This window comes from Dromiciops gliroides, chromosome 3 (assembly GCF_019393635.1).
Source record: "Dromiciops gliroides isolate mDroGli1 chromosome 3, mDroGli1.pri, whole genome shotgun sequence".
NCBI lineage: Eukaryota > Metazoa > Chordata > Mammalia > Microbiotheria > Microbiotheriidae > Dromiciops > Dromiciops gliroides.
In genome coordinates, this window is record NC_057863.1 from 596,615,656 (window position 1) to 596,638,333 (window position 22,678).

The 22,678-nt window shown below is 47.9% G+C and overlaps 2 protein-coding genes across 8 annotated transcripts in view; one reads left to right on the top strand and one right to left on the bottom strand.

Moving 5' to 3' along the window:
* Window positions 1–309: 309 nt before the first annotated feature.
* On the bottom strand, window positions 310–22,158 carry YARS1 (tyrosyl-tRNA synthetase 1). Its single transcript, XM_043995566.1, has 13 exons — window positions 21,951–22,158; window positions 20,837–20,983; window positions 20,506–20,681; window positions 19,806–19,935; window positions 10,868–10,948; window positions 8,289–8,381; window positions 7,640–7,775; window positions 6,877–6,962; window positions 4,045–4,180; window positions 3,371–3,468; window positions 2,217–2,410; window positions 1,702–1,843; window positions 310–1,165 (listed from the first exon to the last, which is right to left on the bottom strand). Exons 1-13 carry the CDS (start codon window positions 22,005–22,007, stop codon window positions 1,055–1,057), a joined length of 1,587 nt encoding a protein of 528 aa, XP_043851501.1. The 5' UTR covers window positions 22,008–22,158; the 3' UTR covers window positions 310–1,054.
* Window positions 22,159–22,301: 143 nt separating this feature from the next.
* LOC122749285 (S100P binding protein) overlaps window positions 22,302–22,678 on the top strand; it is a 30,891-nt gene continuing 30,514 nt past the window's right edge. For 4 of the 7 annotated variants that reach the window (XM_043995570.1, XM_043995573.1, XM_043995567.1 and 1 more), the window contains exon 1: window positions 22,443–22,614. The gene's annotated coding sequence lies outside the window, so the exon portion shown is untranslated. Of the gene's footprint in view, window positions 22,350–22,436; window positions 22,675–22,678 lie in introns of those variants that run through there. The other 3 variants (XM_043995571.1, XM_043995569.1, XM_043995568.1) reach the window with 3 other exon arrangements.

Below are 22,678 nucleotides of genomic sequence, written 5' to 3' on the forward strand. Positions count from 1 at the left end.
AGCCAGAGTTGAGTGGTTAGTCTCAGGGGTATGGACTTCAACTAGGACTTAAGCGGAAGCTGGCCTTAACCCCATCCTCTTATTGAGGCTAGGCCTCAAAAGCCTTCCCACTTCTCCTTTCCCAACCTCTGTGGCTACATCAACAAACTCCACGCTTCCTCCTCCATTCTCCCCTTTCCCCTTAGTGCAGCCTGGAGTTGGAAGTGATTGGCACGGCAGGGCTCCCTTTCTGTGGCTCACACAGGGCTGCAAGCCTGAGGGTGGCAGATGGTGACTCCCTGCTGCATTCCCTCAAAATACTAGATTGGGCACTTTCAAACACTTTATTTTGATTTATGACCATGATTCAGGTGAAGTCACTTCTCCCCCTCCCCCCATACAGTGTGATGCTAACGATACCCACACCTGGTTTAGGGGGTGTGGGATTCCCTGGCATCACTAAGGGAGTCTCAGTGGGAAGCCAGTGAGGGGTCAGGCAGATGGTAAGACCAAGCCAGGTTCTTGGCTTTCCTTCTTTTGGGGGGCTGGAACATTGAGCCATCATTCCTTTCCTTGTAAATATTTGCCTTCCCAAACCCCACCACTTACTGAAAAGCTGTAATTATCCTATTGCTGGCACTGAGCTCCAGCCTGAGGCCCAGCCCCTGGAGCACAGCTGCTGGATCCCCCTGGAAAGCCCAGAAACAGATCGTTTTCAATTTGAACAATTACAGCATAACCCCCCCCCCATTACACTGAAACCGGATTTTGGGGGAAAGAGTTCCTAAAACAGCTGCCTCTGCTGGCCTCCCTCACTCAGTGTTCCCTAGTCTGTAGCAAAGGTGTGGAAGGCCGGGCTCCCGCAGCAGCCAGCCCCAAGCCCAAGGTCTCCAGATCTGCTCAAGGGGCACGGATCTAGCACTGGATATCTGGAATTTGGAGTCTCAACTCTGCCGTCGACAGCACCTGGAAGATGAGTCTCCTTGATGGATGGTGGGTCAGAGATGGGGAGGCAAGCCAAGGAGGAGAGCAGCTTGTGAGAGAGGCGGGAGGGCAGAGGGCGACAACCCTGCAGTTAGCTGATGCTCCCTCCCTTAAGTGTTTTACAAGAGACACAGCCCAGCTTGGTCATGAAGTTGGTTTGCTTCCACTGTGCAATGCACTCCGAAGAGATTTTAAAGTCAGCCTGGGAAGAATGAGAAACACGGGGATCACACTACCAAACAATGACCGAGCAAGTGTTCAGTGACTATATAAAGTAGCTCTAATCACAGTGATGGTTAGCGAGCATCTGTTACTGTAAGTTACTTCATGTGTGCCTGTGAGGCACATGCTGTTCCCATTTTACAGAGGAGGAGACTGAGGCAGAGCTGGAGAATTAGAAGGCACATGTTCTGTCTGCCCTCAAGGAGCCCGACATCTATTTGGGGAGCCAAGGTGCAAATGAATGAACAGGAGGCCTGGCTTTACCTCTCTCCACACAGGCAATGCCGTCACTGACAGATGGAGGCCATGCTAAGGGAGTCATGGCTTCCCAACTGCCTCAGAGTGAAAGGAGTAAGAGAGGCCTGCTTTGGGGAGGCAGCAGGAGGGGCAGTTGGCTGGTCCCCAGCATTGGAGCTGGCTCTAAACCCCTGTGGGGAGTCCCCCCTTTGGTCCTCAGTTTCTCCATAAAATGCAGGGGGGGAGGGGGGGTGGGTGGGCAGCAGCAGCTCTTCTTACCTGCAGTTTCTCAAAGACTTTCTTCTTGGGCTTGAGCTCATCGTCAGGCTGGCCCTTCTCATAGCCCTCCACAAACACACGCTCCCCGGGGGCTGAGCCGGAAGGAGGGTCCAGGAGCTCCACCTGGCGGTCGGCTCCTTCCCTGGAAAGACACACACCAGCACAAGGATAAATAAGGAGGCTCTAGAGCTGCCTCAAGCTACAGGGCAAAGTCAGAACAGGTGTGAGAGGTGACTCCTGCCCCCTTCCATGATCCCAGCAATGGGGGAGACGACATGACAAGCAGCCGGCTCCTCAAAGGGTGTGAGGGTGCATGCTACCTCAGAATGGTTCCAGTCTGTTCCCAAAAGTCTAACTTTAAACCTCATGCTCCATGGGTCCTCCAAAGGCAGGTTTCACCATGCCTTGCCAACTGGCAGCCCACGTGCCGCTTTGATTCCCAATGCATTGCCCACCTCGGGGCACAGCTCCATCCCTTTCCTGCCCTCCACGGCCTCCCAGGAATCCTTACTTACGTGGAGGCACAGAGGAGCATCCCTTGTGACTCCACTCCTCTCATTTTCTGGGGTTTCAAGTTGCACAGGACCACCACAAGTCTGTCCTGTAGTTCCTCCTTGGGAACAAACTGGACCAGACCGCTCACCACCGTCCGTGGCTCAGGCTCCCCAACATCAATCTTCTCCAGGTACAGACTGTCTGCATCAGGGTGCTAGGGAGGCAGAGATTCGAGTGAGTGAAGCCCAGGGTGGGGCACTGGGGGATGCCACATTTGTAAAGGAGGGAGTGAGGGTGGCTCAGGAAGAACAAAGTGACACATTCACTAACTCCCAGCCCCCAGATTGTCCGAGGCTGGTCTAACCCCAGCTCTCGCCCGCTGCAAACAAGGCTGGATTCTGAATCCAGACTCTGCTCCTGTCCTGACCTCCCTGAATACCCGAGGGGCGATCACAGTCTGTGCACTGAGCTGCAGAGCAGGCACTGGCCACACGCACTGCGACTGTCACGGCCCGTTTTAAAGAGGAGGGGAAGGGTAGGATTGCCAGAGGTGTGAGGTTAGTGCCCTGCTCCAGCCACACACCCATCATAGGAGATGGTGCTTTAGAGAACGCCCTCTGGGCACATCCTCCCTCTCAAATGTGATGAGAGATGCTTGCTGGGTGAGATGAGCCTAGTGGCAGGGCCCCCCGCCCATCTCTGGGCTGGTGACCCCACTGGAGGGAGACTGACAGATGCCACCTATGACTCAGGATGCTTGAGAACCAACAGCCAGCAATGACGTGCCGGCTGTAGGGTGGCTGAAGGGGAAAAAACCGCCAGAAACCAACAGGCTCCAATTCCGCAGTTGTGCAACCTCCTCTCTCTTCTACCTCCTTCTGTGGGCTGCCCTCCCCAGGCAAGGGCAAAATGGCAGCAGCAGGATAAGGCCCTTAGCCAGTCTGGGGATGCTCTTTAGGCCCAGCTGAAGCCTGGAGAACTGGAATCAGGAGACCAGTGAGCCTCCTCCCTGCTTCCCTGGCTGGCTTTGGCTGTAAAGCAGGGGCAGGTCTGATGGATACAACGTGGCCTGGGAATCCAGTCCCTGAATTCTGAGTCACCCCATAGCTAGGGAGGCGGCCTTCCCTCCAGATGGAAACAGAAGGTCTTACCCAGAGGAAATGAAGTCACCTACCTTCTCGACGCTGACCACTTTCCCCACACGGATGTCCAGCCGGGATGGGACAACCTCCTCTGGCTCTGAGTTCTTGGCACTGCCTTTGGCCACTGGCTCTGGTGACAACAACAGAATAAAGGGATCAGGAGCTGCCCCTGGAAGATGTGAGGCTGATCAAGAGCACGACTGTGACCTCACAGGGAACCCAAGGCTTAACGCTTAGCTTAAAATTAGGGTGACGCCAAACTTCCCTAATGTCACGAGGTTTTGTCTTCTTACACAGAACCAGTACCACGAAGTAGAAAAGAGCATTAGATCTGGGGTCTGCGCCACAGTAAATGGTGACCTGTATGCCTTGAATGAAGTAATTTCCTCTCTGGGATGTGAGGGGGTTGGGCCAGATGATCTGCCACCCATGTCATACATGCCAAAGCTGCCAGCCCCTAGCCTGAGGGCAGCTAGCCTCCCATTCCAATAAGAAGTGGGTTTAACCCATCCAATGCGCCGTGTGACCAGAAAGCCTCCTGAGATGAGACTTTTGATTCTAGTTTGGTCTAGCCCAGAGCTGGGAAATGGAGGATGACTCTGGGTCCCCAGCCAAGTAACCGGGGCACTCTTTGGATGGCCTGGGATCCCAGGAGGAGAGCCCTTACCCCCTCCCCCTCTTCCTCACTCAGCCTAGCGGGCCTTACTTTGTTTTGTGGGGTCAGGGTAAGCTGCACTGGCCAGTTTCTTCAATGCAGGAGCATTGAACTTTTCCCGAATGGGATCCAGTAATTTGTTCAAGGCCACCTCAACGGAATTCTTCAGATCTCCAGGATGTACCACCTAAACAAGGAGAAGAGAACCCGTGAAACAAAAAAAATCAGAGAGGAAGTGGTGGGGACACTGTAACCCATTTAAAAATCACCAGCACACATTAATTAAAGCCAGTTCTGAATCTTGTGACATCCAGATGCCCTCCCCCTTTTCATCCATCTCTTTGTACTTTTTAAAAAAATCATTCTTAGAGACTGTGTTTATTTGTCTTAATATCCACGCTCTCAGCCAATCAACATGCATTTATTAAGCACCTACCATCACGTGTCCCGGGCACTCTACTAGGGACTGGGGATACAAAGACAAAACCCCGCCCTCCTGCAGCTTACATGTCAATGTAAAGACAACGCCAAGTGTACACATGACACACACACATGTACAATATACACAAAAGGAATGGAGGGTGGTTTGGGGGGAGAGGGCGGCAGCAGTGGGGAAGACAAGGAGAGGAAATATCCTCCATTCACAGACTACAGACTGAAGAGCCCCAGTGAAGTGGATACAAAGAGGCGGCCCAAGCAAGTGGCAGGCCTGGGGGCCGGGCGGAAGGGGACGTTCAGGGAGCTGACCCAATTTGCTTATTTTGCGCCTCAGGATGGTGAGGCTGGATTGGATAGTGTGTTCTCCAAACTGTAACGATTGGAATGACGCCACCTGCTGGAGACTTACTGTAGAAGAGTTCCGCCCATGAAGCGAAGGTCTTTGAGGGCAAGACCAGGAGTCTTTTCTTTGGTGTCAGGAAGTGACGCGGGCTAGTGGGAGGAGGAAGGAAGAGACTGGCGCTCAGTCTCGGGCTCTTTCCTGGGGACTCTGGCAGAGAAGGGAGCTAGAAACCTGCTCTCCCTTTAATAGATAGATGAATGTAGGCCTTTCTCTCTCCTCACCAAATTCTTATTCTCCTTAATAAATGCTTAAAAGTCTAACTCTTGCTAAAGCTTATAACTTATTGGCGACCACTCATTAGACATTTTAGACAGTTTAGCTAGAATTTTAGCCCTTAACAAAACACTGCCAGCCCCAATAGCCTTTGTGTCTTATGATGTGGCAGATGAAGAGAATATGGCTGTTGTTTCTGACTGGAATGAACAATCCCACCCCCAACAACTGCCCTGGCATCCCTTCTGAGGTGATGAGGCAAAGCAGACCCTTCCTATTGCCCTACTGGAGGTTGCAGTGCAGAGTCATCCAGAGATGGAAAGATCTCAGAAGCAAAGATGACTCCTTCAGGACCAGGTTCCCACAGGCCTTTCTATCCAATTCAAACAAACACTAAGTATTTACCATACACCTGGTACCCTGGGGATACATAGAGATGGGAACAATGCCTGCCCTCAAAGAGCTTCCATTCAGCACAATACGAGGTAGGGAGTGAAGGTGGCAAGGGAAAGATCAGACCAAAAAATGAGGAAGGCATGCTTGGAGAAACACTGAGGATGTGAGCTGAACCCTGAAGGAAAATCAGGGTTCTCCAAGTTTGAGATGGAAGAGAACATTCTAGGTGGGGCAGAATGGCCTGTGATGCACGGAGGCAGGGAGGGGGTGCAAAGTTTGGGGTACAACCTGCTAGAAGGGGAGCTGCCAGGGCAGATGGACAAGCTCAGGAGAGTTTGGATTTTGTCCCAGAAGAAGTAGAGAACCACCATGTGGTGTGTCTGATGGGATTATGCTATATATGGTATTATCAGTCAGTAAGCACTTATTAAATGCCAACTATATGGCAGGCATTGTGCTAAGTGCTGGGAATACAAAGAGGCAAAAGACAGTGCCTGGCCTCAAGGGGCTTGTAATCTAATGAGGGAAACACAAGCAAACAAATATGTACAATCTATAGACAGGACCAATTAGAAATCACTAGAATTTAAAGGCACTAAGATGAATAAGGGCTGGGAAAGGCTTTTTGCAGAAGGTGGGACGGTAGCCGAGCCGTGAAGGAAGCGACAGAGAGCATCTTGGGCATGGGAGAGAGCCAGTGAAAATGCCCAGAGATCGAGGGAGTGTCCTGTGCAGGACAGCGCAGGGAGGCCAGGGCGAGTGGGTATGGGGTAAGAAGGCTGAAGGTGGGGCTAGGTTAGGGTGGCTATGAATGCCAAAAAGGATTGTGCTTTTCATCCTGGAGGTGATGAGGGAACCCCTGGAGTTTATGGAGTAGGGGGTGACGTGTTCTGACCTGCACCCGAGGAAGCTCGTTTTGACAGCTGAGTGTCCAACAGATGGGCTGAGAGAAGCCTACCTGAGGCAGACAGAGCTGGAGGAGAGGGTGGGGTGTGTCTGAGAGATGCCAACAAGGAAACAAATGACAGCACTTGAGAGAAGATTGGATGTGGGGGAGGAAGGTAAGGCTGAGAAGCTGAGGGGACACCTCAGGTGTGAGTCTTTCTTGGTGACCAGGCGGATGGTGGTGCCCTCAACAGTAACAGGGAAGTTAGGGGGACGGGAAGGTTCAGAGGGAAAGAGAATGAATTCCGTCTTAGACATGCTGAGTTGAAGAGGTTAGGGTGAGGTGACAGGCGCTGCGGAGACCCACCAAGTCAAACAGCATGCGGAAGGCGGAGAGAAGAGGACAGAGCCTTGGGAGACCCACAGCCTTTGAGGAAGTGGCTGGGATAAAGAGCCAGGAAAGGAGACAGGGGAGTGGTCACGGGGCAGGAGGCGAGAGAGTGTGGAGAGGGAGCTAGAAGAGCTCTGGCAGGTTCCATGTGTACTACCTGGTCCGCGAAGTCCTTCTCCAGCTCTGAGTAAGCCGTGTAGGTCTTATTGCCGCCCCACTTCTCGTCTCGAAGGATCACAAACTCTACAAAGCGGAGAAGAGGCTCACAGAGAGTTGATGACACACAGCCATACGGCTGCACAGGTAATCACTTGCTCTTATGTGCACGACACCTTGGGCTTCTCTTGTCCACCCTGCCCCCAGTGCCTAATGCAGACACAGGAACAAGGCAGGCAGGAGAGACTGGTTAACACGACTTAGACAGAGGGCTGAGCAGCCCCAAGGGCGGGGTGACAGAGCAGACAGGGGACTAGGAGCTCAGAGGCCTGGGCTCTGCTTCTGGCTTGGATGACCATGGGCAGTCACTTTACCGATGTTAACTTCAGTGTCCACTCTTGTAAAATGGGGATTGTCCTGAGATGTCTGTGTGACCCAAGCAAGACCATGGACAGTGAAGGGCTGTATGCCCAGAGCATGACACCAGGGGGATTCAGTCAATGAGGCGGCCCACTACCGGGAGGGCAGGCCTAGCTGAGCAGAGCAGAGCAGTGGGGAGCCCCCACCATCCAGAGAAGGTGAGGGGACTGTCTAAAGTCTCACCCATGGTCCCCAAGGGGGAGAGGCAGAAGCAGGACTGAAAGCCCCTGGATGTGGAGCCTGATCTCAGGGCTCTCTCCAGGCCCACGCACCCCACCCCACCCCGGGACTGCAGCAGGGTAAAGCTTTCATTGGACAGAAATGGCAATGGCAGAGCATCTCACCTGACTTGAGGGGGAAAAGCACGTGTCTGATGAAGGCCAGGACACCATTGTTCTCCACATTCCCTGGCTCACAGAAGGCTTTTTTCAGTTTCTTTTTCACATCCTCCTTCCGATCCAGAAGATCAATCTTGGACTCCTGTAACCCATGGGGCAGAGAGAACCTTTTGATGGGTTGAAAAATGAGAATATTCCAGCTGATTCTCAAATGAGATGTTTCCCCCATAGGACAGGTCCTCCCACCCATGTTTTCATGCCCCTAGAAACGTATCCTGGGAAATGGACATGGACAGAAGCCTTCTTTCCCTAGCATCCTTTTCAGGGATAAGAGGAGGTGAATGCCACCCAACAGGACAGTCGGGTCAGGAGAAACAGGCCAGCACATGAAACATTGCAACACCAGAGGAAAAGAAGCATTAGAATGGCATGCTAGTCACCCACTCCTTTAAAGCAGAAGGATATGTGTGCATATGGATGAGAAACAGTCACATGTATCTCCCGACATCTAATCAGATACTGAACAGGGGGTTGGACTAAATGATCTCAAGGGGAATTCCAGCCTAGTGAAGCTGTTGTCTTTTATCCCTCCGAGTCCCCATCATCTTCTGCCCCACAACTCCAGCCAGCAGTGAGGCACAAATGAACTACTCACCTCTTCTGAAGAGCTCATTTTGCTGCCCGTCAATCCTGGGACCATAGGGTTCATCAGATGGATCCTCTTTGAGTAGCCCAGTGTTGGGAGGTACTAGAAGCAGGAATGAAACGCGGCTAAAAGAAGCCATCACCAAGGCGATTGCTGGCTTGGTGCCCCACATGGATCTGCTGAATCCAGCAGTCACTGAGCAATTCTTAGGCAGCTTTTGTGAGCCAGGCACAGAGGATACAAAGACAGAAGGGAAACAGCTCCTGCTCCTATCCTCTCTAAGTACACAGAGAAGCAGAGTTCTGGAAGGCAGGGAACCAACAAGACGGAGAAAAGGAGGGAGACGTCCTGGGACAGGAGGTGGGATATCATTGTGAGGCTGCACAGCAGAGCAAGGAAGGGCAAGAGAAGGAGAGTGACATATAAAAAATTGAAAGGACAGGTTGGGGCCAGGTTTGATGGGCTTTAAATGGCCAACAGAGGAGTTATTTTATTCTAGAGGCAATAGAAAAATCACTGGAGTTTATCTTATCAAGTACAAGGACAGAGAAGAAAAGAGAAAGAGAAGGGGAGAAGGGAAGAGAGGAATGAGAGGGAAGGAAAGGAAGGGAGGGGGAAAGAAGGAAGAGACAGATGTTTTCAAGGGCACCTGTAAGAGTAGCAAGGTGAAGAGTCACCTTATTAATAGAAACTTGAAGGAGACAGAGTGTGGGGGATGACACTGAGGGATTTGGAGATGAAGGTAATGAGGTGGCCTACTGGATAGAATAGTGGTTTTGTAGTCAGGAAGATCTAAGTTCAAATCTTTTCTAAGACACTAGCTGTGTGGCCCTAGGCAAACCATGTAACCTTTCTGTGCATCAGTTTCCTCATCTGTTTTTTAAATTTTACTTTAGAGTTTCCTCATCTGCAAAACAGGGATGATAATAATAGCACCTACTATGCATGGTTTGTGTGAGAGAATGAGAGGACGTTTAAGCGCTTAAAGCGCCATATAAATGCTAGCTATTTTAAAAGAAGAAAAGGGAAAATTCATGGAGAATAACCTCTATTTTCTCAATATTGAGGTGAGGTCCTTAGCTGAGAAAGGGAGGAAGGTCTGAGGAGAGAAGGTTTGGAATAGCCTGGGGGGGGGGGGGCAGTGGGATAGAGAGTCAATGAGAGATGAAGAATAAAGAATGTGTTTTGCCACAGTAAGGGCCCAGCTGAGATTACACATCCTCCATCTGTGATAGACCTAACCTAGTGTGCAGGGTTTGGGGACTTCTTCCAACTCCATGCAGGAGCAGGCAGATGGAAGGAATCATGCAGAGCTGGCGCTGGGCAAGGCATAAGCATCAAGAGGGCAACTGGTCAAGAGAGCGGTTCTGACCATGCCAGTCACTTCTCACCAGTCCCTTTTATGTGTCCTATGGCAGCCTGAATGCAGAGGACTTTTCAAGAGCCCAGCAAAGGCATGACCTAAAACAAGCCCCCACCAGGAGTCATTCAGTTGATTTAAAATTGTGCTCCTTTGGGCTTATATGGGCGCCCCCTTCTTCAGTACGACCAGTACGGACCATGGCCCTGGCCCGTTCATGTTAGAGGCAGCCAGGATGTGGTCTGGTCAGGGGTGGGGCTTCACCCCAGCCTTTCCTGGCTGCCCAACCAGCTCTCCACCCACCACGCTAGCCTGCTTCTTTCATGTGGTTACCATTCTCCCTACCTGACCCTGCTTTCTGTGTATGGCCTACTCTACCTTCTGCAAGGCTCCATGACTGCAAGGGTTTTTTCCATTTGCCCAAAACAACCAGTTTTCCAAGGAACAAGGAACTCCACGGGCTTATATTGACTTCCTTTTCCCCCCTCCCATTCAAACAATAATCCCTTGTATTTGAACAATCCTTTACAGTTTGCAAAATGCTTTCACATCATTTTCTCATTTGATTTAATAGATTTAAATGAACAAACACTGGCCAAGTACCTCTCAAAGCAAGCTAGGAAGTAGGCAAGGTAGGTATTAGTCTCCTCAGACAGATAGCAATGCTAGGGGCATTTCTATAATGCAGAACTTTTGCAAAATGCTTTATGTTATCTCACTTGAACCTCACAATAATCCTGTGAAGGCATGGGCACTTCACAGATAAAGAAGTTGAGAGATATGACTTGCCCAGGGTCACACAGCTAGTGTCAGAGGAAGTATCTGAACTGAGGTCTCTCAGTCCAGGCTCTTTCCATGTTGCTCACGCCAAGGCTGTAGAAGTTACAGTACTTGCTAAATATTAGACAGCAATGAGGTAGCTGAGAGTCAGGCCTAAAATTCAGGTCTTCTGAATTCCAGTGCAATATTCTTTCTAATACACTGAATTGTCTTTAATAATGTGGGCAAACTATTTCTATCTAAATGAAATCAAAAAAGATCAACAGGCCCAGATGCAAGGGGGGGGAGGGGAGAGGACTCATTCTTCTGGGAAATAAAAATAAAGATCACACAACCCACAGGATGGCCAAGACCCCCACTGGTAAGAGGCCTGTAGCAATGCCTAGGAGTGAGGTCATAAAGCAATAGAAATATTCAGCTGAAATCTGGGGCCCCATCTGGCTCTCACCTTTTCTGCGAAGGTAAAAATCTTCCTTTGGTCAACTCCTCCAAACTGGGCATCTACTTTCAGATATTCCTCATCTAAGGCCTATGGAGAGAGAAGAAAAGAGAGCAGAGTTTTCCTTTTGAGAAAACAGAAGCCTACCAGAGATAAAAAAAAAAAAATGCCAAGAGGCAAACCAGTGAGAAGACAACATGACAACATTCACTTGCCCTGATATACACGGGGTGGTTAGCAGTCAATTCCTGCAGTCGATTCTTCCCCTACAAATTCCAAGTAGAGGCATTTAGACCAGTTGGATAAGCCTGGCCCACCACTCACTTGTGATACTTCTTGTTCACCCCAACTGAATCCAATTAATTTTTTTCCTTTTTTTTTTTGGTGAGGCAACTGGGGTTAAGTGACTTGCCCAGGGTCACAGAGCTAGTAAGTGTCAAGTGTCTGAGGCCAGATTTGAACTCAGGTCCTCCTGAATCCAGGGCTGGTGCTTTATCCACTGCTCCGCCTAGCTGCCCTGAACCCAATTAATTCCAAAAGAAAATGCTCAAGATTTGTTCAAATTAAGATCTGGAAGGCTCATGGCTTCCTACTGCCTAGAGGATAAAACACCAACTTCTAAGCATGGTATTTATTTAAGACTTTCCATAACCTTCTGGCTTCCTGGGGAATGCATTTACACCAGAGGTGTGAGACTCAAATAGAAAGGGATCCCTGCAAGGTACACATTGACTTTGAAAACCACAAATTAACAATATTGTTATCGTATTGTATTTTTTCCATGTATGTGGGAAAATTACTCAGGAGGGACTCCCAAATTTGGTACCTCTGATCTACAACAGACAAGGAAACCACCCACCTGTGATATCAAACCAGATGACCAATGCCCACTGCCAGTGATTCACACAGACACAAGTTATATTAATAGGAAGATCTAGACAGTCCTGTTAAAAGATTTCAAGCACTAGGCAAAAACCTAAAGCCCTCAAATGCCTGGCTCACATGGCATCTTCTTCAATTCTTCCTCAATAAAAGCAAGAGTGTCCAAAAAGAAAGGCAGTTTTGAGAGGTGAGGATCGGGTTAGGAAGAGGATATCTGATAATAGGATTTGAATTTCCTTTTTTTTTTTGGTGGGACAATGAGTGTTAAATGACTTTCCCAGGGTCACACAGCTAGTAAGTGTCAAGTGTCTGAGGCAGAATTTGAACTCAGGTCCTCCTGAATCCAAGGCCAGTGCTTTATCCACTGCATCACCTAGCTGCCCCCGGTATTTTACTTTCTGAATCACAGCTGAAAACAAAGAGCATACTTTTTGTCAGAGATGAATGCACATAACAAGGGCCAGTAAAAATGTCTTTGCCTCACTTTCCGGAAGAAATCAAAACGATTTACAGTCATATGAAAAAAGTATTTTAAATCACTACTGATTAGAGAAATGCAAATTAAGACAACTCTGAAGTACCTTTTCACATCCATCAGAAGTGACAAATGCTGGAAGGGATGAGGGAAAATAGGTGCACTAGTGCATTATCCGTGGAGTTGTGAACTGTTCCACCATTCTGGAGAACAATTTGGAACTATGCCCAAAGAGCTATAAAACTGAGAATACCCTTTGGTTTAGAATTTTATTTTCCCAAATTACATGCAAAATGGGGCAGTTAGGTGGCGCAGTGAATAAAGCACCTGCCCTGGATTCAGGAGGACCTGAGTTCAAATCTGACCTCAGATACTTAACACTTACTTAGCTGTGTGATCCTGGGCAAGTTACTTAACCCTCATTGCCCTGCCAAAAAAACAAACCAACCAAATTACATGTAAAGTAAAATTTTTTTGTGTGTGAGGCAATTGGGGTTAAGTGACTTGCCTAGGGTCACACAGCTAGTAAGGGTTAAGTGTCTGAGGTCGGATTTGAACTCAGGACCTCCTGACTCCAGGGCCGGTGCTTTATCCACTGCACCACCTAGCTGCCCCTAAAGTACAAATTTTGACATCAATTTTTTAAAACTTAGTGTTCCAAATCCCGCCCCCCCCCCCAACCAAGAACTCAAGTAATTCAATATAAGCTATATATGAGCAGTCATGCAAGACTGAGCATACCCTTTGATCTAGCAATACCACTACTAGGTCTTTATCCCAAAGAGATCAAAGCAAAAGGAAAAGGACCTACATAAACAAACATATTTATAGCAGTTCTCTTTGTGGTGGCAAAGAACTGGAAATTGAGCGGATGTCCATCAATTGGAGAATGGCTGATGTTATGGTATATGACTGTGATGGAATACTATTGTATTACAAGAAATGACGAGGGGGATGATTCCAAAAAAACCTGGGAAGACCCATACAAACTGATCAGAACCAGGAGACCATTGTACACAGTAACAGCAATATTGAGATGATGATGAACTGTGAAAAACTTAGCTACTCTTATCAGGATGATCCAAGCAATTTCGAAGAACTCATGATGATGCTAGCCACTTCCAGAGAAAGAACTAAGGAACTCTGAATGCAAAATGAAGGAGAATTTTCTCACTTTATTTTTCTTGCCTTTTTTTTTTTTTGGGGGGGGCAACTTTGTTAATATGGAAATGCTTTTCATGACTTTACCTATATAATGGCTATCATATTGCTTGCCTTCTCAGTGGTTGGGGGAAGAGCTGGAGGAAGAGAATTTGGAATTCAAAATTTTTTTAAAAGGCCAAAAAGAAATAAAAAGATTTGCAAGACTTGCAAATCTAATGGACTCCCTAAAACACATTCAACAAGGTCTCTTAGAGGTACCCTAGAGAACAGCTACAAAACAGGAAGAAGACTGCCTACAGGGTCACAAAATCCAAGGATGGAGCTAGTAATAAGACTAATGGTCTTACATGTCTATACATAAAGGAATGAAAAACATTTAGTAAGCCTTACACTGTATCAAGAGTTATGCTAAGTACAAGGGATGAATTAACACAAAGGATGGTCCCAGCCATAAAGGAGCTTACATTTTGGTAGAGGGAGACAATACACAGAAGGCAGTTGTGGTAGTTGGTAAGTCACAGGGATGGTGGTTGGCAAGATGTCTGGGGTGGATAGTTGGATGGGATGTAAAGCCTGGTCTGAGGCCAATACATACTGTGGACCATATGTGCCCATGGTAGCTCCACAATGCACAAATTATGGCCAATAAGCAAGGTAAGCAAGAGATCTGAAGTCAAAGGATCAAATTTGCATTACTGGGGCAGCTAGATGGCGCAGTGGATAGAGCACTGGCCCTGGAGTCAGGAGGACCTGAGTTCAAATCCGGCCCCAGACACTTAACACTTACTGGCTGTGTGACCCTGGGCAAGTCACTTAACCCCAATTGCCTCACTAAAAAAAAAAAAATTTGCATTACTGAGACTTGGCAGCTTGAAATTTGTGATTATAATTTGGCTCTGGAAAGGCACACCACATTAAAAAACGGGATAGTTTCTTAAAAAGGCATAGGTGGGGGGGGGGACGGACAGCTAGGTGGCACAGTGAATAGAGCACTGGCCCTGGAGTTAGGAGGACCTGAGTTCAAATCCGGCCTCAGACACTTGATACTTATTAGCTGTGTGACCCTGGGCAAGTCACTTAACTCCAATTGCCTCACCAAAAAAGGAAAAACAAACAAACAAAAGCATAGGTGAGGCATTAGCCTTGCCTATTAAAAACATAAATACTTACGTGAGGAGATCAGGAAGCAAGAGTCAAAGGGAAGTATACCTGGAGGAACATTTGGCTGAAAGATCAATGGGGTAGAGGGAGAAGCAATATTGTAATCAGAATTTACTATAAACTACCTGGTTTGAAAGAAAAACTAGATGACAAGTTTGGGAAACATCATAAGCCTGGCTTGGAGGAACAAGGGGAAATTCAACCCAGCCAATTGCTGAAGCTCTCTTTGAACAAAGCAGACTAAGTAATAATCTGAGTTGTCTTGATGATAATCTCATCCTTTGAAAGGTGGGGAAACAATAAGAGGAACTGCTGTCTTTAGTAGAAAAGTCTTATCAACAAGGAAGGACTAGTTGTTGGGATGGAAGAGATGGGAAACTTGGGGGATGTGATTATCGTATCTTTGAATTTCTAATAGGTGGAGAGATGGGTAGAGTCTGACATCCAGCATAGGTTTTAGGATAAAAAATTTCAAAAGGTATAAAGAAAATAATGGATAGGACTAAAATTTTATAGGGGAAGTTAGGCTAAAAAGGATGGAAAGTTGAAAAGAATGCAAGTCAGAAGACATGGAGAAATGATTCCAATGAGGGGGAAAAGGAGAGTTTTCTCAAGAGATTGATATGGATACACAGGGAACTTTTGGAGACAAAGATATGTACAAGAAGCAAACTGACAAAAGTGTAACACAGTCCAGCAAGAAAAGTGTCAGCAATGTTCAAATTCAGAATGAACTATGCTGTGGAGGAATGCTAAAAACAACCAAAGCATTTAAAAATCTATAATGGGGCTGGGGCGGCTCGGTGGCGCAGTGGATAGAGCACCGGCCCTGGAGTCAGGAGGACCTGAGTTCAAATCCGGCCTCAGACACTTAACACTTACTAGCTGTGTGACCCTGGGCAAGTCACTTAACCCCAATTGCCTCACTAAAAAAAAAAAAAAAGAATTGTGACCTTGGGCAAGTCACTTAACCCTCATTACCCTGCAAAACAAAAACAAAAATCTATAATGGGGAAAAGAGAATGATCAAAGAGGGGGTAGGAGCACTGCTCTGGGGGGGGACAGGACTCTGTGCAACCTCATTTCCTGTTTCCATCCCTTAAATGAGCTCCCTCCTCCCCACAGATTTCTAGAAGGCCTAGTTTCTTTGAGGCTTAGCTCAGTATCAGCTCCTATAGGAAGTCTTTTTTTTTTTTTTTTGCTGGGCAATGAGGGTTAAGTGACTTGCCCAGGGTCACACAGCTATTAAGTGTCAAGTGTCTGAGGCCGGATTTGAACTCAGGTACTCCTGAATCCAGGGCCGTTGCTTTATCCACTGTGCCACCTAGCTGCCCCCAGGAAGTCTTTCTTGACTCCTCTTCACAGTATCACATGGATACACACCCCTCTACATATCTCATTCCCCTTCTCCTCCCAGTGGAATGAAAGCAAAGGCTGTTTCTCATATGATCTTTATCTTGCCAGGGCTCAGCATGCCCTTGCACATAGGATGTGCTTAATAAATGTTCATGGGATTGGACTAGACAGGAGAGCAGGCAGAGTAGCCCTGTTTTTACTCTGACAAGTAGAGTGAACTTTGCATTGGAAAAGACAGAACTAAAATGGCTAATGAGGAATTGATACCCAAGATAGAGAGAGAGTAAGAGAACACCTAATTGCTGCTGATGAGTTCTAGTCATTAGACCCAGATGAACCACATCCTTGGGTAAGAATCTGCAAATGTAATTGCTGAGCCAGTCAGTGATCTACTTGGAAAATCAAGAACAGGAGAAAGACTGGAGAAACACAAATGTCCTGATTTTTTAAAAAAGGCAAGAGGATAGAATTCACCATTTCGAAGCTGGAAAGTCTGACTTCAATTCCTGGCAAAACTCTGAGATGTATTATTAGAGGCTTAGTAAACATCTAGAAAAGGAGACAATGGACCAGAGATCCGGGTCCTACAAGATTACCCTAATTTCCTTTTCTGCTAGGGTTTCTAGACTGCTTGATGAGTCAAATGCTGTAGCTAAGCATTTGACAAAGGCCTGTGGAAAGGCTGATGACAAATGGGCTAAGGGATTTTGGGAAGGGTCGAAGGCTAGTTGATGTCACCTTGCAAGGAGGTCTCTGGTGGGGTGCCCCAAGGTTCTGCACTTGGCCCTGTGCTAACAGTGTTAGTGATGACTTTAAGGTAGACAGAGCATGTTTGTCCAACCTGCAGATGACACAGTGCTAGGAGAGGCAGCTAAAACACTGGACGACTAGAGTCAAGATTCAAAAAAAGCTCAACAGGCTACAAAAATGGGCAGAACTGAATAAGATGATTAATAGAGATGAATGTTATATCTTAAACTTGTGTTAAAAATTATCTTCACAAGTGCAAGATGGGGAGACATGGCTAAACAACGAGTGGTTCATTTGGAAAAGATTTCAGATAGATTTCTAGTTGGAAGGGGCTTAGCTGGAGGTCATCATATGTTACTGAATGAGATATTCTTATTCCCTTCCTCTTCATCAATTCCAATGCCTTCACTTTACTGTTGAGGAAACCAAGGGGCAGTGGTTTGCCAAGGATTAGGGCCCAGGGCCTCTGACTCCATATCTACTGCTCTTTCTACTATGTCACTTTTTGGTTTTTAGTTGACTGCTAAGTTCAAATGAGTCAACCATGGGATAGGGTAGCCACAAAAGGCAAAGGCTGCCTTAAGTTGCATTAAGACAGGCAGAGGGGGCAGCTAGGTGGCGCAGTGGATAAAGCACCGGCCCTGGATTCAGGAGTACCTGAGTCTAAATTCAGCCTCAGACACTTGAAGCTTACTAGCTGTGTGACCCTGGGCAAGTCACTTAATCCCTATAGCCCCGAAAACCCACCCCCCCAAAAAACAAAACAAAACAAAAAAAAAGACAAGCAGATAGCTTCCTGGATTTGCCCAGGGTCAGGCCATTTTGGGAGTATAATAAAATTCAGTCCTGGGGCCGTATTTTGGGAAGTTCATCAATAAGCTGCGGGGTGTTCAGTTGAGGTCATCTGGGATGGTGACAGGCCTCTGAGGTCACCACGTGAGGTGACTAGGGGTGTTTAGCTAGAAGGGCTGAGTCAGGGTGGCTGCCTGCAGATTTTTGACCAATTGTCATATGGAAGAGGGACTGGACTTACTCTTTCTGGCCTCTGGAGGGCAGACCTGGGGCCAACTACTAGACACTGCAAAGTGGCAGATTTAGCCTTGAGGGAAAACCTTGGGATAATGAGATCTGCCATTCAAAAGTAGAGGGTAATACTGGGGGAGGAGGTGGCTTTCTCCATCTTCATGGGGCCTGTATGTCCACTGAGGAGCCGTTCAGCTCTGAGACTGATCCCAATCCTCCTTTCCAGATTCACTTCTTGCCACTCTCCTTTATGCACTCTATATTCCAGCCAAATTAGCGCATGGTCAGTCTTGTTCTGTACTTCTCCTCTGGGCATTCACGCCATCCTTGACCTCAAGGCTGGCACATGCTCCCTGCTCACCTAGGATTGTTAAAAGTCTTTTTTTCCAAGTTCAATTCAGGTGCTGTCTCCTTGAAGTCTTCCCTTACAGCCCTCTCCTCCAGCTGAAAATAGCTTTCTCCCTTTCTTCAATTTCATAGAGCCTTGCCTGGAATTGTCCTTGACCCTTATATGACCCTACCTTGTTGCTTGGGGAACATGGAGAATCCTTTCTCCTAGAGATGGTAATTCCCTAGAGGGGACTCAAACTCAAACGATTTTTCCTCTTTCTACAATTCAATCAATGAGCATTTACCAAGTACCTACGGTATGGCAAATACTGAACTAAGCCCCTGGGGGCACAAAGACAGGAAAAGAATAATCCTTAGCCTGAAGAGTTTACTGGGGAAGACAGCATAAGAGAGACAGACATGGCTAAACAGTGAGTGGTTCACTTGAAAAAGATTTCATATATAGTTGGAAGGAGCTTTGGAGGTCATCAAATAATATCAAATGAGATATCTGTAAACGTGCTTAGGAGAGGGCCTGGCACTTAATAGATACTTTATATAAATCCTTATTTCCTTCCCCTTCATCAATTTCAACACCCTCATTTTATTGTTGAAGAAACCAAGGGGCAGTGGTTTGCCATGGGGAGAAAAAGAGAGCGAGGGCACATATGTGAGAGGAAGACAGAGAGAGAGAGAGAGAGAGAAAGGAGTACATCCACATCTAATCTCAGCATGTACAAAATAAATACAAGCTAATTTGGGGAGGGGAAAAGGGAAGAGAAGACAGTAGCAGCTCTAGGGATAGAAATGGCTTTAAGAAGGAGGCAGCAGGCAGCTAGGTGGCACAGTGGATAGAGTACCCCCCGCCCTGGATTCAGGAGGACCTGAGTTCAAATCTGACCTCAGACAGTTAACACTTACTAGCTGTGTGACCTTGGGCAAGTCACTTAACCCCAATTGCTCCCCCCCCCAAAACAACTACGACAATAACAAAAAGAAGAAGGAGGAGGAGGAGGAGGCAGCACCAGGGTTGAGTTGTAAAAGAAGTGAGAGATTTTAAAAGCCCTCAATGAGGAGGGAGTTCATCACAGGGAGGCAGGAGGCAGAGGAAAGGTACACAGAATACTATGTGTAAAGAACAAGTAAGAGGGCCAATCTGGTCAGACTACAGAGTAGGGGAAGGTTGGGGCTAGGTTCTAATGTATATTAACACTACAAGAACTAGAATTTAAGAATGCCTTAAGGGGCAACTAGGTAGCTCAGTGGATAAAGCACTGGTCCTGGAGTCAGGAGGACCTGAGTTCAAATCCAGCCTCAGACACTTGACACTTACTAGCAGTGTGACCTTGGGCAAGTCACTTAACCCCAAATGCCTCACCAAAAAAAAAAAAGAAAAAAAGGAAAAAAAAGAAGAATGCCTTAAAAGATCAAGCTGTGTCAATTAACACAGTGCATTTTTTAAAAATTTGTAAAGCAAACAGGAATAAGATGAAAATATTTATTTCCAAGTAAAATTAATAAAAATGTTTGCATCAATTGATGTGCCTGGATCTTCTAATGTGAAATATTTTACAGGTATAGGTGCTCCAATGGTAAGAACAAAGGATGGTGAAGTACTAGATGAGCTGAGAAGTAGTGGGAGATAAATCATGAAAGGCAGCCTGGGGCCAGGCTCTAGAGGACTGTGAAACCCTACACCAAGCAGCATGGACTTCGTTGCAGGCAGTGGTGAGCCACTGAAGGATTTTCACTAAGAAAGCAATGCTTTAAGAAAGTAATCTGTCTACCTTCTATTCCTCTAAATACCTGCAGTCCTGGGTAGAGCAGACCACTCAACAACGGGTGTTCCACCTGTTTCACTACTTCAGCCCCAGCTTTCTTTGCATCGTGCTGAGTGACCATCGAGGAGAGTCTATAAACATCCAGTGTGTACTCTCTGAGAGGGAAAAGAGAAGACATGAAAGTCAACAAAGATACAAGGTCCTATCCTTCAACCCACGACATAATGGATTTAACTAGGTCTAGGAAAAACCCAGGGAGAAATAATCTTTTCCTGAATCTTAGAATATGGTCACTCCCAAAACATTCTAGGGCCTTTAATGAGATGAGATCATAGACTTGAGGCCTGACATTATCATGAGTTGCTATGAGATCTGCTGCTTTGCTAAATCAGTTTTACACCTTTCTATACCATAGCCTGAAAAAAGAGAGAGAGAGAGAGAGAGACACCAAGTCTAAAACAAACCAAGGCTCAGGCATAAAAGAGCTGTAAAAAACCCAAATATACAACTATAGCCACATGGGAACTATTGGGTAGGTGAATGAAGGGTTGATGTTTTTTATGGGCTGACAGATTTTTAAAAATCCAACAATAAAGTACCTTCCAACCCTATACTTAAAGAGCATCTAGGCTCCACAGGCCCATAACTGGACAAAAAAGAGGCAAGGAGGAGAAAGGTGGCTAGGTGGGGTGAGGATGAAAGGTTGGGAAGGCACCAACACTCACTTGCTGAGCTGGTAATCAGTGCCTTTGACAAATTTTAGCTTCTCTAGGGAAACTCCGATACTCTCCAGCATGGCCTTGATCACATTTTCATAGTAGGAGGTACGCAGCTCCAGGAGCTCCCAGGGAGCCTTCATATTGTCCAGGTATGCATGAAGATCAGCAAAGAGGATTGTCACCTGGAGAGAAGGAAACAACAAGAAGCATAGCCGAGATATTTCCCCATGCCAAATATTCTTTGGTTTACTGTCTATCACAACAACATTGAGAAGGCTAGCTCATCTCTTGGCCATTCCCTAAGCCCAAAGCCTCGGTCAGGAGCGACAGTTCTCACCTCACATCCAGCTTTCAGGAAGTCAGCGATCTTTGACATTGGCACAAAGTAGGCCACATGTGGTTTGCCTGTGGTTGCAGTCCCCCAGTAAACTTTCAATTCCCTCTCCTTCAGGATCTCCTTCAGTTTTTCTTCACCAAGGACCTCCTGTTGTAGAATGAGAAACTAGTGAGGACCAGTTTCTTCATGGGGGATGGGGAGGACATTACATTATGCTGTGTATGTGTGTGAGGGACAGTGGTGCTCTCTGCTCAGTGTATGAGATGAGGCACAGGGCTGATAGCTCAGTGAAGGGGACAATAGCAAGGTAGACAGGAGAGACTTAGAGTAGGGTGCAAAAGAAGTCCACTGATGGTGAACAGGAGGCCACCACAATGGGGAGGGACCCTATGGGTGCCAAGAGGGCACAGATCCCCCATTTGCCGATGGGAGGGGAAGTGAGTTTGAATCCAGTCTTTGCCACTTTCTACTACCTGTGTGGCTCTAGACAAGTACCTTTAATCTTTTTAGGCCTCAGTGTCCTCATCTGTAAAATGAGAAGATTGGACTTGATGATTTTTTTTTTTGTGCGGGGCAATGAGGGTTAAGAGACTTGCCCAAGCTCACACAGCTATTAAGTGTCAAGTGTCTGAGGCCACAACATTTGAACTCAGGTCCTCCTGAATCCAGGGCCGGTGCTTTATCCACTGCACCACCTAGCTGCCCCTTGATGACTTCTTAAATTTCTTTCATCTCTAGATGTATGATGCTATGAGGGGAAGGACCCCACGCCGGAGGATGGAATGGAATCCCCATCTCCCAGGGAGACAGAATAAAAGTTTCCTGTGGAAGAGATCGAAGGTGTCTCCCCCCCACCCCAGGAGAAGAGATGAGCTAGGTCACTAAAAGGGGAAGGGTGGGGGGTAGTCTTCACTTGGACAAAAGATGGGCAATCTCCAATGGGCAGGGGGCCATGCAGGCTCTCCAATGGAAAGGAATGTTTTATTCGGCTTCAGGCGGTGCTAAGGACTGGCTGGGTTTCCAATGGGGAGGGGCCGGGCTGGGTCTCCGGTGAGGGAGGGGGCCAGGCAATGTCTTAGATGGGGAGGGTCTGCGTAGTCGTAGGGGGCGCTACCTGTAGGTTGCGGGTGATGAGATGTAGTTTCTCCTCCGGGCTCGGTGCGTCCCCCATGATGGAGTCCTCTAAGGGCTAGGTGCAGAAAAGAGATTCCCGTCAGCGCGCCCTGCCTCCGGCCTTAGCTTGTGCCCCTTCCCCAACCGAAGCCGGCGCCGGAACCGCGAGTCTTAGAAATAGTCACGTGGAGTCTTCGCCAAGTTGCATCATCTGGGCTTCTGGAACATCTCGCGTTGCTTGGGACCGTTTTTCCGGCTTTGGCCTGAAGCAGGCCGGAGCAGCCGAAAACAGAGCACATGGATAATCCTTTTTGCGTCCTTCGTCGCCAGCCTAGAGAAGAGGTAAGGCGGGGAAGGAGAGAGGGACCGAGGAGGCGGAGGCTAGCGGCGCTAGGGAGAGGTGGGTATAGGGAAACAGCCTTTGCGCCTGCGCACGGCCCAGGCCGTTCCTTCTAAGAGGCGGGGCGGTTTCCTGCCAATCACCTGGCGCCGGCCCCTCCCCCCGCCGCATCCCTCCTTCGTAGCCCTCGGCCCTCACACCCCCGCCCCCACGCCGGCGTTTGCCCAGGGGCTACCTCGCGGGTGGGCGAGGCCGGGGCTCGGGCGAGCGGTAAGATGGCGCCGCGGCCTATGTGAACCCTGCTTGCCCGCCCCGGCTTCGTGAGGTGAAGAGCGGCGAGGGTGTGCTGACCCCCGAGGCCGTGGGGACGAGGCAGCACCCCGCGGTTC